Here is a 12,527-nt window from a genome sequence, read left to right as displayed (position 1 = left end):
GCAGAAATGACATTCCACCAAGCGATTATAGGAGCATTTATGTCTCATTGATTCCTGAGGGAATAGCCAAGTTGATAGAACAAGAAGATGAGAAAAAGTTCTTAAATTTTAATAATTCATCAAAAAACCAATTTCTACAGTGAAAAGAAGGGTTTATATAGTCTCTAAACCCTAAAACAACTAATAACTATTACAATCCAAAATTAACTAGGAGAAGAAAAATAAACGAAGAAAATAAATAAGGTCACGTGCGACTAGTAGCATGAAATTAGCGAGCAATTGAGTAGGCTCTGCTTGCGTAACAACTAGTAGCAGATCTTTGCGATTAGTGGCAACAGATAAGGGCTGATCATTCCCAGAAAAGGTCCTAGGCTTCTTGAATTGAATCTTCATGACCAAACGCTCCCTCAAGTTCATGTATGAGTCTTCTTCATGCTCTGCATCACTGATGCACCGCATCAAATTACCTTGCATAGCGCGATTTTGACGTTGCCCGTGAGGGTGGGTCATGTTTTGTTGTTATCTACAATTTTGTTATATTAATGGATTTATAACCCTTCTTTAAAAAATAATAATAATATCTTTTAAATTCTTTATAACTAGCCTCTTGTCCGTGTATGTCATTTGTCCTTTCATTTTATGTTAGAGAAATGCAAAAAATAAAAAATAAAAACTTTCAAAAAGGTAGATTTTTTCACTTTTTGTGGTTAATGGCAATTCTTCATGTTTTACCTTTTTTCGATAAAAATTATTTTCTTCTACATATTAATAAACCAAGCGAGTATTAGGTAGTTCAAAAATTTAACCATTGTTTCTAAGAATTGGCTTAATGTGTTTGATATTTAAGATATAGTTTTTTTTTCTTCTTGTTAGATCAATAAGGTCAGCCTTTATTGAGATTCAGCAAGCAGTACAAAAAATGGCACACTCGTACGGGCCATCAGACAGAGTCGTTTTCAGATTACACCAAATCAACCTATTATATATAGTGTAAGCTACCAGCACATCTCCCGGTACACCCACATTTTGAAATTACGCACTCTAACAAAAAACTCAAAACTCCGAGGAAAAATAAAAGATATATTCAAGGGAGTATCAAGTTTCTTTGTGACCTGTTGTCTAAAAAAAAAAATTAAAATAAATAAATAAAGTCATAGCCCTCTTCAAAAAGAATAAATGTCCATTTACCCTAATTTGAGCTACACTAACCCCATTCACCCCAACAAATTATAGCTTGCACCATTACTCATAAAATTATACATTTTTTTCCCTAATACCCAATTAAGTTTATTTATTTATTTATTTTTGGGACTATTTTTCCCTCTCTCACTTTGTCACATAGAGACACAGAGAGTGGAAGAGAAAGAAATCATCAGAGACTTCGCCAGAATTCGCCTGACTTCGGTCGCATGATTCCAGTCATTGGTCGTCGAACTCCAGTCACCGGTTGTCAGAAGTTCCTAAAGAGGTCGTCGATGATTTCACAGGTCATTGGAGAGGTCGCCGAAGACTTTTATTGCCCCCAATAAAATTCAATAAACTTTTATTGGGGGAGTAGTAAAAGTTTATTGGAGGGAGTAATAAAAGTTTATTGGAGGGAAGTGACACTAATTTCTCTAAAATTAGACACATAAAACTTTCATTGAAGAAGAAGATAAAGAGATTATATCAATTCAAAACCTGTGTTAAGGGCAATAAAATTTTACTGGGGCAAGTGAGACTAATCTCTCTAAAATTAAACTTTACAGGAATTTTGTCGAAACCTCGCTAGAGATCTCGCCTAACCTGCCGGTAGTTGGAGATCGCTGGAGGTCCATAGAGAGGTCGTCAGAGATCTTATAAAAACTTTAAAAGATTTTTTGACCTCCAAGAAAAGATATTGCCTCCCAATAAATTTTTTATATATTGAGCCAATTAGAGTTTATTATCCTCTAATAAAAGTTTGATATATTGAGGGTCAATAATCAGTGAAAAATGAAGATTATTATTATTAGCATGAAACATCTAACATTATTCTCAGCAGAACAAAAACTCTAGACGCTGCACCTACTTATTTTCATGACTGTAGAGACAGAGCTCAATTTCAAAGCACAATACACCAACTCACCAACTCAAGTACAATCAATTATCTAAAAAATTTCAGTTGAGTCAAATGACCTTGACAAATACTTCATCAGACAAGTATGCATTTGCCTCCTAATAGCATGCCAAGTGTGTTAAACCCAAGCAAACTCTTGTGTATTCAATCATCCACGATATGGATAAAGCTAGTTAATTGGCACATAAAAGTAAACATCAGCTAGCATATCCACAATGGCACTAAATTAATAATTTGACAAAGCTCACCACTCGAATTGCAGCAGACCTAATGCAGTCTTCCATGTCATTTAGCAGCCTCTGATCATATATCACCGTCGTCAATAACGCCGCTCTTACTCAAACCAATAAATCCATCCAATGCAGCTTTCCTCACATTTGAATACGGATCCTTCGTAAATCCAAGAAACCTAGCTACTTGATAACAAATAAGACTGAACACCAAAACTCTCGGCATTTCTGAGAAGCCACGGTCGTATCGCCAGATAGGGACTAAAACAAAGGTAGGCGAGCAACCAATCATCAATTTTGTCAATAGCAGGACATCGAGTGACTCTGCAATCGAAGCCAGCACATCGAGTGACTCGGTAGAGAGAAGCGAGTTGGAGCGGACGGAGTCAAAGACGAGGCCAGAGAGGTGTGAGTGTCACACCGCCAGGTCAGAGAGGAGCTTGAGAGTGCGGTGGAGACGAACGTCGTGACTCGTGAGTGAGAGTGAGAGAGAGAATAATGGCAGTGGGTGTAATTTCATAATTTATCTAAACTCAACATTTTATCTTTAAATATGGTGAGTGAGAATTGTAATCTATTTGGTGGGGTGAGTTGGAGTGTTTTGATTAAAATTAGGGCAAGGTGAGTGAGAATTGTAATCTACTTGGTGGGGTGAGTTGGAGTGTTTTGATTAAAATTAGGGCAAGGAGTCATGCCCCCTAATAAATAAGGAAGGATGGCCAAATATAAATTACCAAATAAAACAAAGAAAAAATTCCTTAAATTCTTTTGGACCCAAAATTTCCCTATCCAATAGCCAAAATTGAGGCCCACATTCAACATGAAAGCCCAAAAGACCCAGCTGGGCAAGCCTAGCCGATGTGTCCTGTAATGCTTGAATAAAGATATCAAACTCTGCTGGAAGACCAACCACCATATCCGCCGTCGCTGATGTCCGTAGCCTCCTATTTGCACCCACATTTGCATGTTCACTTGGACATAGCTAATGTGCATGGTTATTGAATGATTTCTAATTACAATGAGCCACTCAACGAGTAATTGGGCCGGTAGCCAGAAATGTTGGCCGATGAATAATTAGACACTTCATTTGGTCTAAGTTGCGTCAGATAAAAGCTAGGCCTTAATTTAGTTATCGGCCGGCCCGTAGTCATCAATTTGAAAAGAGATTTATTGACTGAAAGCCCATCGGCCAATTGTTCAAATCACTCTAGTCGGTTTCCAACTCGAACTCAAATTGGGAAGATAATAGCCGATTGACAGAGAAGGCCGATAAGTGATAAAGATGAAATTTGATCAAGTTAGTATTTCAATCAAATTGAAGTTTTGTAGCCGATAAGGAGAGTTCAATCCAAGATAGTCTACTTCAAGATTAATTACAGCCGTTGACGACGACCATCAGAGCCGATCAAGATAGAACCCAGCGGCAAGTCAGCCGACGATAAGTATTGGAGCCAAATCAAGATAGAGTCACTGAGCCAAGAGGAGGCCGAATTCCACTCAACTTCAAAGAGCCAAGAGATCAGTTCAAGTCACAGAGCAGCCAATATAAATAGAAGCATCGATAGAAGACATCACACACACAACTCCAGAAAATCAAGCCATCAAGTTTTTCTTGCTTTCGTCTTATTTTTTGCTTAGGTAGAATTTCCGTCTGTTCCTTAGTTAGTTTGCTCTGCTAGTTACAATCTTAGTTACTTTACTTTCCTTGTAGCCTAGTATCGATTTTGAATTGTTCTCTTTGTTTCCTTTCAAACAATAGTTTATAATTTTCAGCCGTTCAAGATTTCAGTTTTATTTTTATATTTTATTTGCTCCTTATTGTCTTTATGCTTTACTTGTTTGATCATCCTATTTATTGTTCGTAGTCGCATAGTAGCTATTAATCTTGAAGATTTCATTCCTAACGAGTTCACTTTTACTGTTACCTGTTATTACTTGGATCCAGTTGACCTAAGCCCTGTGACCAGACAATTCATATTCACTCATACTCTCACAACCACACCCAATTCACCCGACCTTCAGCCATCAAGTCCTTGATCTAAAGGCAGTGAACTATCGGCAGAGAATCAGTTCCTTCCTCAGCCAACAATTGCTTGATTAGTCAGTACTACATCTACAATTGCACACTTGACCTTTTGGCCGTGTGCTGGCACGCTCTACAATATATTCATCGAGAAGGACGTTTGTTCCTTGATCTCTCGGCTATCTTGGCCGAGGTGATTTTCAGAGGCAAAACCTCCCCCTTCCCGCGCATTAGTCAGTCCAATATTGGCCTCACAGGCAGTACACCAGCCTCGACAACTCGAAATCAGAAGAAGCGCAAAGCCTACTCCACCAAGGAACTGCCACTGCCACTGTAGTCACCACGCCGATCTTTGGCAGAAAATTTCAGGCAATACCACCACTTCCATCTTTATCCTTGGACACCGCATCACTGAAACAAAAGCCACAGAGCATATCCGGGCGAAACAGATTGATGCGTTGCACCAAATCCGGTCAAGTACCAAGAACCACTGCATTTACAGCAAGTCTTCTTCCCACACCCGATCTCAACACTAGAATCCGATCATGCCACAAGCTAGAAGATCTTATAGAAAGCGGAATCATCCACCCCCAACTCATCACCAAAGAGAGAAGAAAACATAAGAAAAAGAAGAAATAGGGGAACGCATTGGAGGATAATGCAACATGATAGTTGCTGGTCGTAGTAGCCTAATAGAGCTATGTTTTCTATAGGGTTAAATATTGTTTACTCCCTGAACTTTCAGGGAAAAAATAGTTCAGTCCCTCCATTTTTAATTTCACACGTTTACTCCCTCATATCTCAATTTTGGACTAATAGGTCCATTCCGTTAACTTTCCGTCCAAAAATTCTGTTAAATTGGTGACGTGGCAATCCTTTCGCGTCAAAAATCTATTATACCCTCACCTTTTTTTTTTAGTTCTTTTTATTCTTTTATATATTTTTTTTTATCTCTTCTTCCTTTTTTCAGCTCTCTCTACTCCAGATACCTCCCTCCATCTCCTCCGCAACCTTCCCTTTCTCCTTCAAGTCTGAGACTTGGCCAACACTACCTCCAACACTTCATGTACCCCCATTTCTTACCTCTCTCTCTTTCTACCAAAACCCATATATAACTCCAGTAACCCATCCCCACAGCTCTCTCCAGTCTCCATCTCTGACCTCCCTTGTTTGGCCCAGGATCCAACTCCTCGACTCCATTTCAGCCAACACCGCTGCCGTCAAATCAATTTCATCAATTTCAGATTCTGGAGCTCCCAATTTTCAATTTCGATTTCATCGCTCCCCTCACTCTCTTCCTACTCATTTCCCCATCCAATTCTATACTCCTCTGTTTCTGCAGTTCACTATTAAACAACCCATCATCACTCAAATAAAATTAGCCTCGCTGCCTCAAGCTCATAACAAGTTCTACAGAAAGAAAGAAAAAAAATAAAGAGCAACATTCATCTTCCTCTCTCTCTCTCTTTTCTCCGACTAGTCAATTCACCGAGACCAATTCATTGCTCAAAAACGACAACCAACACTGCCTTCACAATTCACCAGCCATGCTTAAGCTTCGAAACCCTAGATTAACGGTGGAGGCAGAGGAGGTCGGAGTACTTGGACTGGCGGAGCTGGGCGACAAGGACAGAGTTGACGATGTAGATGGTGGGGCAGCAGTTGGAGTAGATGGAGTGGCGGGTGTAGAGGGCGGCTTCTTCGGGGTCGTTGCGGCGGATGAAGAGCTTACAAGTCTTCTGTGCCATGAGAGGCTGAGGAAGACGATAAAGAGCACAACTCCGCCACCATCGAACTCTCTAATGGCAGAACCCAGAAAGATCCTTCTTTGAGGAGTTAAACGGCACTGTTTTACAAGCATAAGTTGTGAGGATTGATGGAATTTCGCTGGGATTTGAGGAGAAGGAATTGGGGTTTTGGGAAACCAGGAGGTTGTGAGAGACACCATTAATGAAGAAGCAAGGGTGTCCAGGCAAAATTCGATGGGTTATTGGGATCATACCAAAAAAAAAATTGGGAATTTGTTTATGGAGAGAGAGAAGAGAGGAAAAAGACATTTTTACCCTTGATTTAACGTCAAATCTTAACGAATGGACCTATTGATTCAAAATTGAGAAATGAGGGAGTAAACGTGTGAGATTAAAAAGGGAGGGACTGAACTGTTTTTTCCCTGAAAGTTCAGGGAGTAAACAGTATTTAATCATTTTCTATATTATTTTCTTTTTCCTAGCTCTTTTTGGATTTTATCAATTACTAGTTGGTTTAGGGTTTGCAAACTATTTAAACCCCTTATTTAGTTGTAGTTGGTTTAGGGTTTTTCTGAATATCAATAACATTGAGAACTTTCTCTCAACTAGCTCTATCAACTCGGCCATTCCGTAGGAATCAACGAGGCATAGGCACTCTAAATCCTTGGCTATTCTCACTTTGAAAATCAACAAGGTTTAGATTTTATCTCGTTTTCTTTATTCATCATATTGGTTTTGTTCTAGTGACATAATTGGAAGTTGGGGTTTGAGGTTGTGAGTTAATTCCCATCACGGGCTGTATCGGAGGAGAGCTTCGCCGCCGCTGCCCTCAGTCTAACCAGAGGAGCGAAAGGAACAAAGCCTCGCCCTCATAGTCGTAGGTTCATAGGCCATTTAAAAGAAATTTTGTTGAAGACAGTTGTCGACGAGCAAACCCTAGCAGAGTTAGGTCGGGAGAAAAATTTTGTGGAGTTTTCAGCTTAGTAGATTTACTATAAAATCATAGATATATCATATATGTAACATATAGCTAAGAGCAACTTCAACAACCTTCCTAAAAACTCTTTTACTCTAGCAGCCCTAAGATTTCTCATGACTGCTTCAATTTCTTCAAGGTTTCCCTCACGTTAGGATTTCTTATGATTAGCAGAGCCAATTCTTCTTATTATTCTTTTATATAAAAGAACTGGACGTAAAGCATAGAAGTTCTCATCATAGACATACTTAAACCACCCCCAGCCGTGGCAGCTTGATTTTATGTATGCATATTAGATCAATCATTCTTGCATGCGGTGTGGAGCCCAAGACCTTTGGATTTGATCAATCTTAACGAATTGTTGGGTTTTGTTTCTGCCAAAAAAAAAAAATTGACAGAGATGCAGATATAAATCAACTATACTGAATGAAATTTAGATGACATACATGGGTAGAGTGCAATTCTTCAGTTGCAAGACAAAAGGTTTATTTCCATTTTCTGTTTCCGTCGAAGAAAAAAAGGTTGAACAAGAAAAGAAGTCCTAAAACCTAATTAAGTTTACATTTTCCTGAAAATACAAATCAATAAGTTGGTAGTAGGGATACCTAGGGAAAACTAAATGAGTATAGTTAGTCAAATTTGCAAAAATTTGTTATAATTTTAATATATTGAAGGTACACTTAGACTTGCTAGCAGCACCGAAAATTTCTTAACCAATACGGTACAATAACATAGGGTCAAAAAGATTTTCAGAAGAATTTGGGGTGTGCTGAAGCCTGGCTATCCCACCAAGAAGATCCACCCCTGACACTCGTCCTTGTAGCATTAATCGATCTTCTTACTAGGTGGATCTTTGGCTGGAGGGTCTTTTTTGGCCCGTGGGTCATTTTTGGCTGGTGGGTCTTTTTTGGCCGGTGAATCTTTGGCCGGTGGATCTTTCTTGGCCGGGGCCGGTGGATCTTTCTTGCCCTGGGCCGGTGGATCTTTCTTGGCCGAGGCCGGTGGATCTTTCTTGCCAGGGGCTGGTGGATCTTTCTTTCCTCCATCTTTCGTGGGTGCTGCACCCTTGCTTGCAGCATCTTTGGCAGCTTTGGCAGCTTTGGCAGCTTTGGATTTGTTGGTCACAACAACTACGACTACGACAATTACTACAAGAATGACGACGGCCACAGCAATTCCAATGATAACCGTCTTATTTTTGCCTCCTGCTTCTGCTTCTGCTTCTCCCATTGTTGAGAGTAGAGTGTGGCTTGACCTTCGTTGCTTTAACAAGTCCGGCCAGCCACACACACACAACGAAGAAGGACAACAACAATGCGGAAAGAAATGCAGAGGAAGACCCCAACCAAATTTTCCTCCTCTAATCTCCCTGGCTCCCTGCTATTCTGTTTGGAATTTGAGTCTCATTTATATTTTGGGAATCGACATAGGAGGTCTGGCCAGGAGACTTTTTAGGTAATCTATTTTTTCTATGGTTAGTTGGAATTTTAATCCCCTCTCGAAATATTGTGTATAATATGCATCTCCCATTCAATTACATGTCACATGCCAACGTGACATGACAGGGCATGTGACTTGACATTTGTTTTGATACAATTAAATTGTTAAAAAAAAAATTATTTGGTTCGTTTTTGCAAATATGATCTATAAATGGTATCTAAGTAAATTGATTCAGGTCATAAAATTGTAGTCATTTAGCACTTAGTCTAATGATAAGACATTTATCTCGAACAAAATAATTGTGGAGAAATCTCATTTTAACTTCTGAAATTATTGATGCCTTTTTTTTTTTTGAATCAAATGACGATTTCTCATTATAGTCTCAAGCTAGAGCAGTACATTACATACCTTTCCACTGCCTTGAATACAGAGGGCAAATAAGAAAACGTGGTATATATATCTAGTACCACTCATTAACGAACTCCCATGCTCACTTATTACAAGCAAGCCTATCAACTATGAAACTAGAAGCATAGCAAATAGGCAAAGCCCCAAACAAAGAAAAGACTCTAAATTATCTCCTTGCCCTTGATGCTAGGGCTAGGAGGTTTTGTCAAGAAGACCAACTTGCCTCTTGTGCATCAGCTATCTTCTTGGATTTAGGTGGCTTCTTGTTCTTCGATCCAAGAGGTCGACCTTTCTTCTTCTTTGGTTCAGTGTTGGTATTTTCCAACTCAGCCTTAGACACTAGGATGCTACCTGGAGCTTCTATCAGTCCCAATGATCGAGCAGTGAACTTGGAGGTGAATTCTGGCATTCGAAGCTTCTTTGCAGGCGCTTCAGTAAGTTGGGAACAAGCAAACAACTCCGGTAAGATGACCTTAAGTTTTTTTGGAGACTGAAAATCAGAGGGTTGTCGTTCTCTTTTAGCTGGAACAACATCAATGACAGGGACCACAGCCAGCGATGCCTCCTTACTAGACGAAGACCTATCATTTGAACTCCTCAAAATAATAGGCTTTCGGGTTCCATGCTCAGTGGGATGAAAGAGAGAACGAGCAACAGAAGGCAGTATAGGAGTCTGAAGTCCATGAAATGTGAACAAACCATTCTCAAACTGACTTTGGACGAAACCAAACGACGGGCTCTTAATCTCCAATCGTCTGGGTGTCAACATCTCCGTATTGAGAGATTTTCCATTGGTAGCTGCTGAGCACACGCCATTTCCATGATAAATCAAGTCACAGTAGTTGCACTTACCCATCAAATTTTCGAAGAAGAAAGAGATTTCTTTCTCAACTCCCGGCGCAAGCCTTACCATTTTCTTCAGAAAGAAGGGTTTCGAGAGGTCATGAGAAACCCTAACCCGGATCTTTCCTGTGTTGTCAAAAAGCTTGTCATCTAATTCGATGACCTTCCCAGCAATGGCAGCAATAGCCCTAATGGTATCCTTATCCTCAAAGAGAGGAGGCACATCAGTAATCCGAACCCAAAAGAACAAAGCATTTAGCGGGACTGATTGGGGTGGAGCAATCCCGTCATATTCCTGCATCACAATCGGTGCTTGGTTGAACCGCCAAGGACCGCCACGTAAAACCTTGTTACGGTCTCGTTGCAGATCAAAGGCCAACACAAAACAATTCTCCCCCCGCTCTTGAATCTTGAAATCTCTTTCAAGGACCCAAACCCGACGGAGGAAACGCCGAAGGTCCTGCAACGGCGCAAGTTTTGCAGCAAGCGGTCTGGCCAGCAAGTAGGATTGCATGCCTCGACGCGTGGCTGTATTGGTTGATCGAGAGAGGTCCACGACCTCGTTGGTTGCTAGGGCGAGCGAGGCCGCGAATGAGGCAGTGACGTCGTCCATGGTTGGTGGGGCAGTAGTGCGTTGAGTTTGGCCAGAAGCCTTGGTCGGACGCTTAGGGTTTCTGGCGTCCATGCGGCGCTTAGGGTTTTGAGTTACACAAGTAATTAATATGGTGATTTGAGGAAATTATTGATGCCTTAATTATAAGAATGAGGGAACCTAATCAGTTTGATTGGGCCATGAACAACAACAAAAACATATTCACATGGAAATTAAGTCCACACCCAAAAATAAATAATTAAATAAATCATTTCACACTGAATTGAAGACGATTTTAATTAATTTCACATAACTTCAGTGGAATGGTATTTCAATATCACAATAATGAGTTTAAATCAATTCATAATTGGCTCAATCTAATTCTTTTTTAGTACTCTTTTTTTTGTTAAAATTTGACTTGAAAATGACTAGCATTGTTAAAATAGTCTACGATAACTGGAGTTTTTAAGTTTTTTTTTTTTTTTTTTTTTTTTTTTTTTTGAAATACATTGGGTGGACTCAGTTTGGCTTGTCCGGTTATTTGGCTGGCACCGACCACTGAACCGACCTTTCAATTTTCAACATCTCAGGGACTGAAATAAATGAGAAACTATTAACACCTTCAGTTAAACCGGTCTTGTATCGATTTCACCATCATTCAGTTTTGCATGTAGATTGATTTTTTTAAGCATGGCTTTATGATCTATCTTTTCAAATCTATCATGAAATGATGTGAGAATAATATTTTGCTTTTCCAGAACCTTTTCAAATCTAGAGAACTGTGATTTGACTGCTTTTGTTAGAATTATAAGAAAGCTTGAAGAAGATGAGGAAAAACCCAGAAAAAGAGAGCAATTTTGTATAGAACGGTGATGGTGAAAAAATTACAGTCTTTGTTTTTGTTTACAACTATATATCCTATTGACTTGATTTGGGGTCATTTACCCCTTTTACCCTTAACATCTCCCCTCAAGCTGATGGGAGGGAACCTATCATCATATTGCAGCAGATGAAAGAGTAAGATCCATCATATATTTGACCTTCTGCTTGAGTATAGAAACCTGCACCATGATAACTAACTCCCAATATTGTTGTAATGTAGATACAAAACGATTGACCTGATGCCTCATTTTCACTACTGCATCAAAATGGCTTACTTCCAATTCATGTTGCTCAGAGTGATTATTCCAACTAATCAAGTGGACCAGATCCTGCATCTTCAATTGGCATCACAAAGAAAATAGAGCAAGTTTCACTTGTATCAAGAAACTGAATATCTCAGCATATATTTTCAATGCACCAGCGGTCAAAACAATGCCGATAGGCCAGTCCACTAACTTGAAGTTCTGTAGAATTAGTACCAACAAGTGACTAAGAAATAATAGTCCAAGGACAAGTGTTTCTCCATTTCTAGAATGATCAATCACAGGGAAACCTTCATACAAGCCTTCGTTGAATGCATTATCAACAGCCTTTGAAATAAGAGGAAGTAGCATTGTGAGCCCCGGAAAAATGTATCGAGCTTAATGGAGGTCGTACACGAAGTTATTCAACGATCTCGATAAATGTTAAGATGCTCGAGGAAATTTTCAGAAATTTTCATAAAGTGAAATCCTCAATCTAAGAGTTGGATAATAAAATACACGATACGACGAGTTCGTGGAAATTTTCGGAGAATTTTTCGAATACCCGAGCTAATTTTTATGGATTTTGGAAGTTTTGGAATAAAGAAATTATTAAAGGAAAACAAGAAATCACGTGGAGCTATCTCAGCCCTCTAATTCTCCACCGCTTAATCTCAGCCCTCGGATTTAAGTTGGGTTTGGCTATAAATAGCCTTTGATCAGAACGAACGATTCAGAAGAATCGAGAAGAAACCAGGCCTCTCGACCCGCGAAGGAGACCGGCGACCCGAAAACGACGACCCGCCTGGAACTTCCGTTTCCGGCCATATCACAGCGGCAGACCACCAACAGTCTCTTCGTCTCAACGGCGCCGACGTCCCTGTAGCCTCTGATCGTCCATGCATCGATCGTAGATGAAGAATCGACGATAGGAAGCTTTGTGTCTCCTCCGGCGAGTTTTGCAATTTCCGGAGACTCTGGCCACCGTCTAAGCTGCAAGTGGTATGAAAATCACTCCTCTCGTCATGCTCTACACCCCAGCATA

At 39.9% G+C, this 12,527-nt stretch overlaps 1 protein-coding gene across 1 annotated transcript; it reads right to left on the bottom strand.

The window, feature by feature from the left end:
• Nucleotides 1-7,900: 7,900 nt before the first annotated feature.
• LOC133744190 (uncharacterized) lies at nt 7,901-8,305 on the bottom strand. The gene has a single exon (XM_062172332.1). The coding sequence runs from the start codon at nt 8,303-8,305 to the stop codon at nt 7,901-7,903; it is 405 nt and encodes a 134-aa protein (XP_062028316.1).
• Nucleotides 8,306-12,527: the final 4,222 nt, after the last annotated feature.

Source organism: Rosa rugosa, chromosome 4 (genome assembly GCF_958449725.1).
Source record: "Rosa rugosa chromosome 4, drRosRugo1.1, whole genome shotgun sequence".
Lineage (NCBI taxonomy): Eukaryota > Viridiplantae > Streptophyta > Magnoliopsida > Rosales > Rosaceae > Rosa > Rosa rugosa.
The sequence above is the reverse complement of the archived record's forward strand: the minus strand, read 5'-3'. Positions and strand labels throughout refer to the sequence as shown.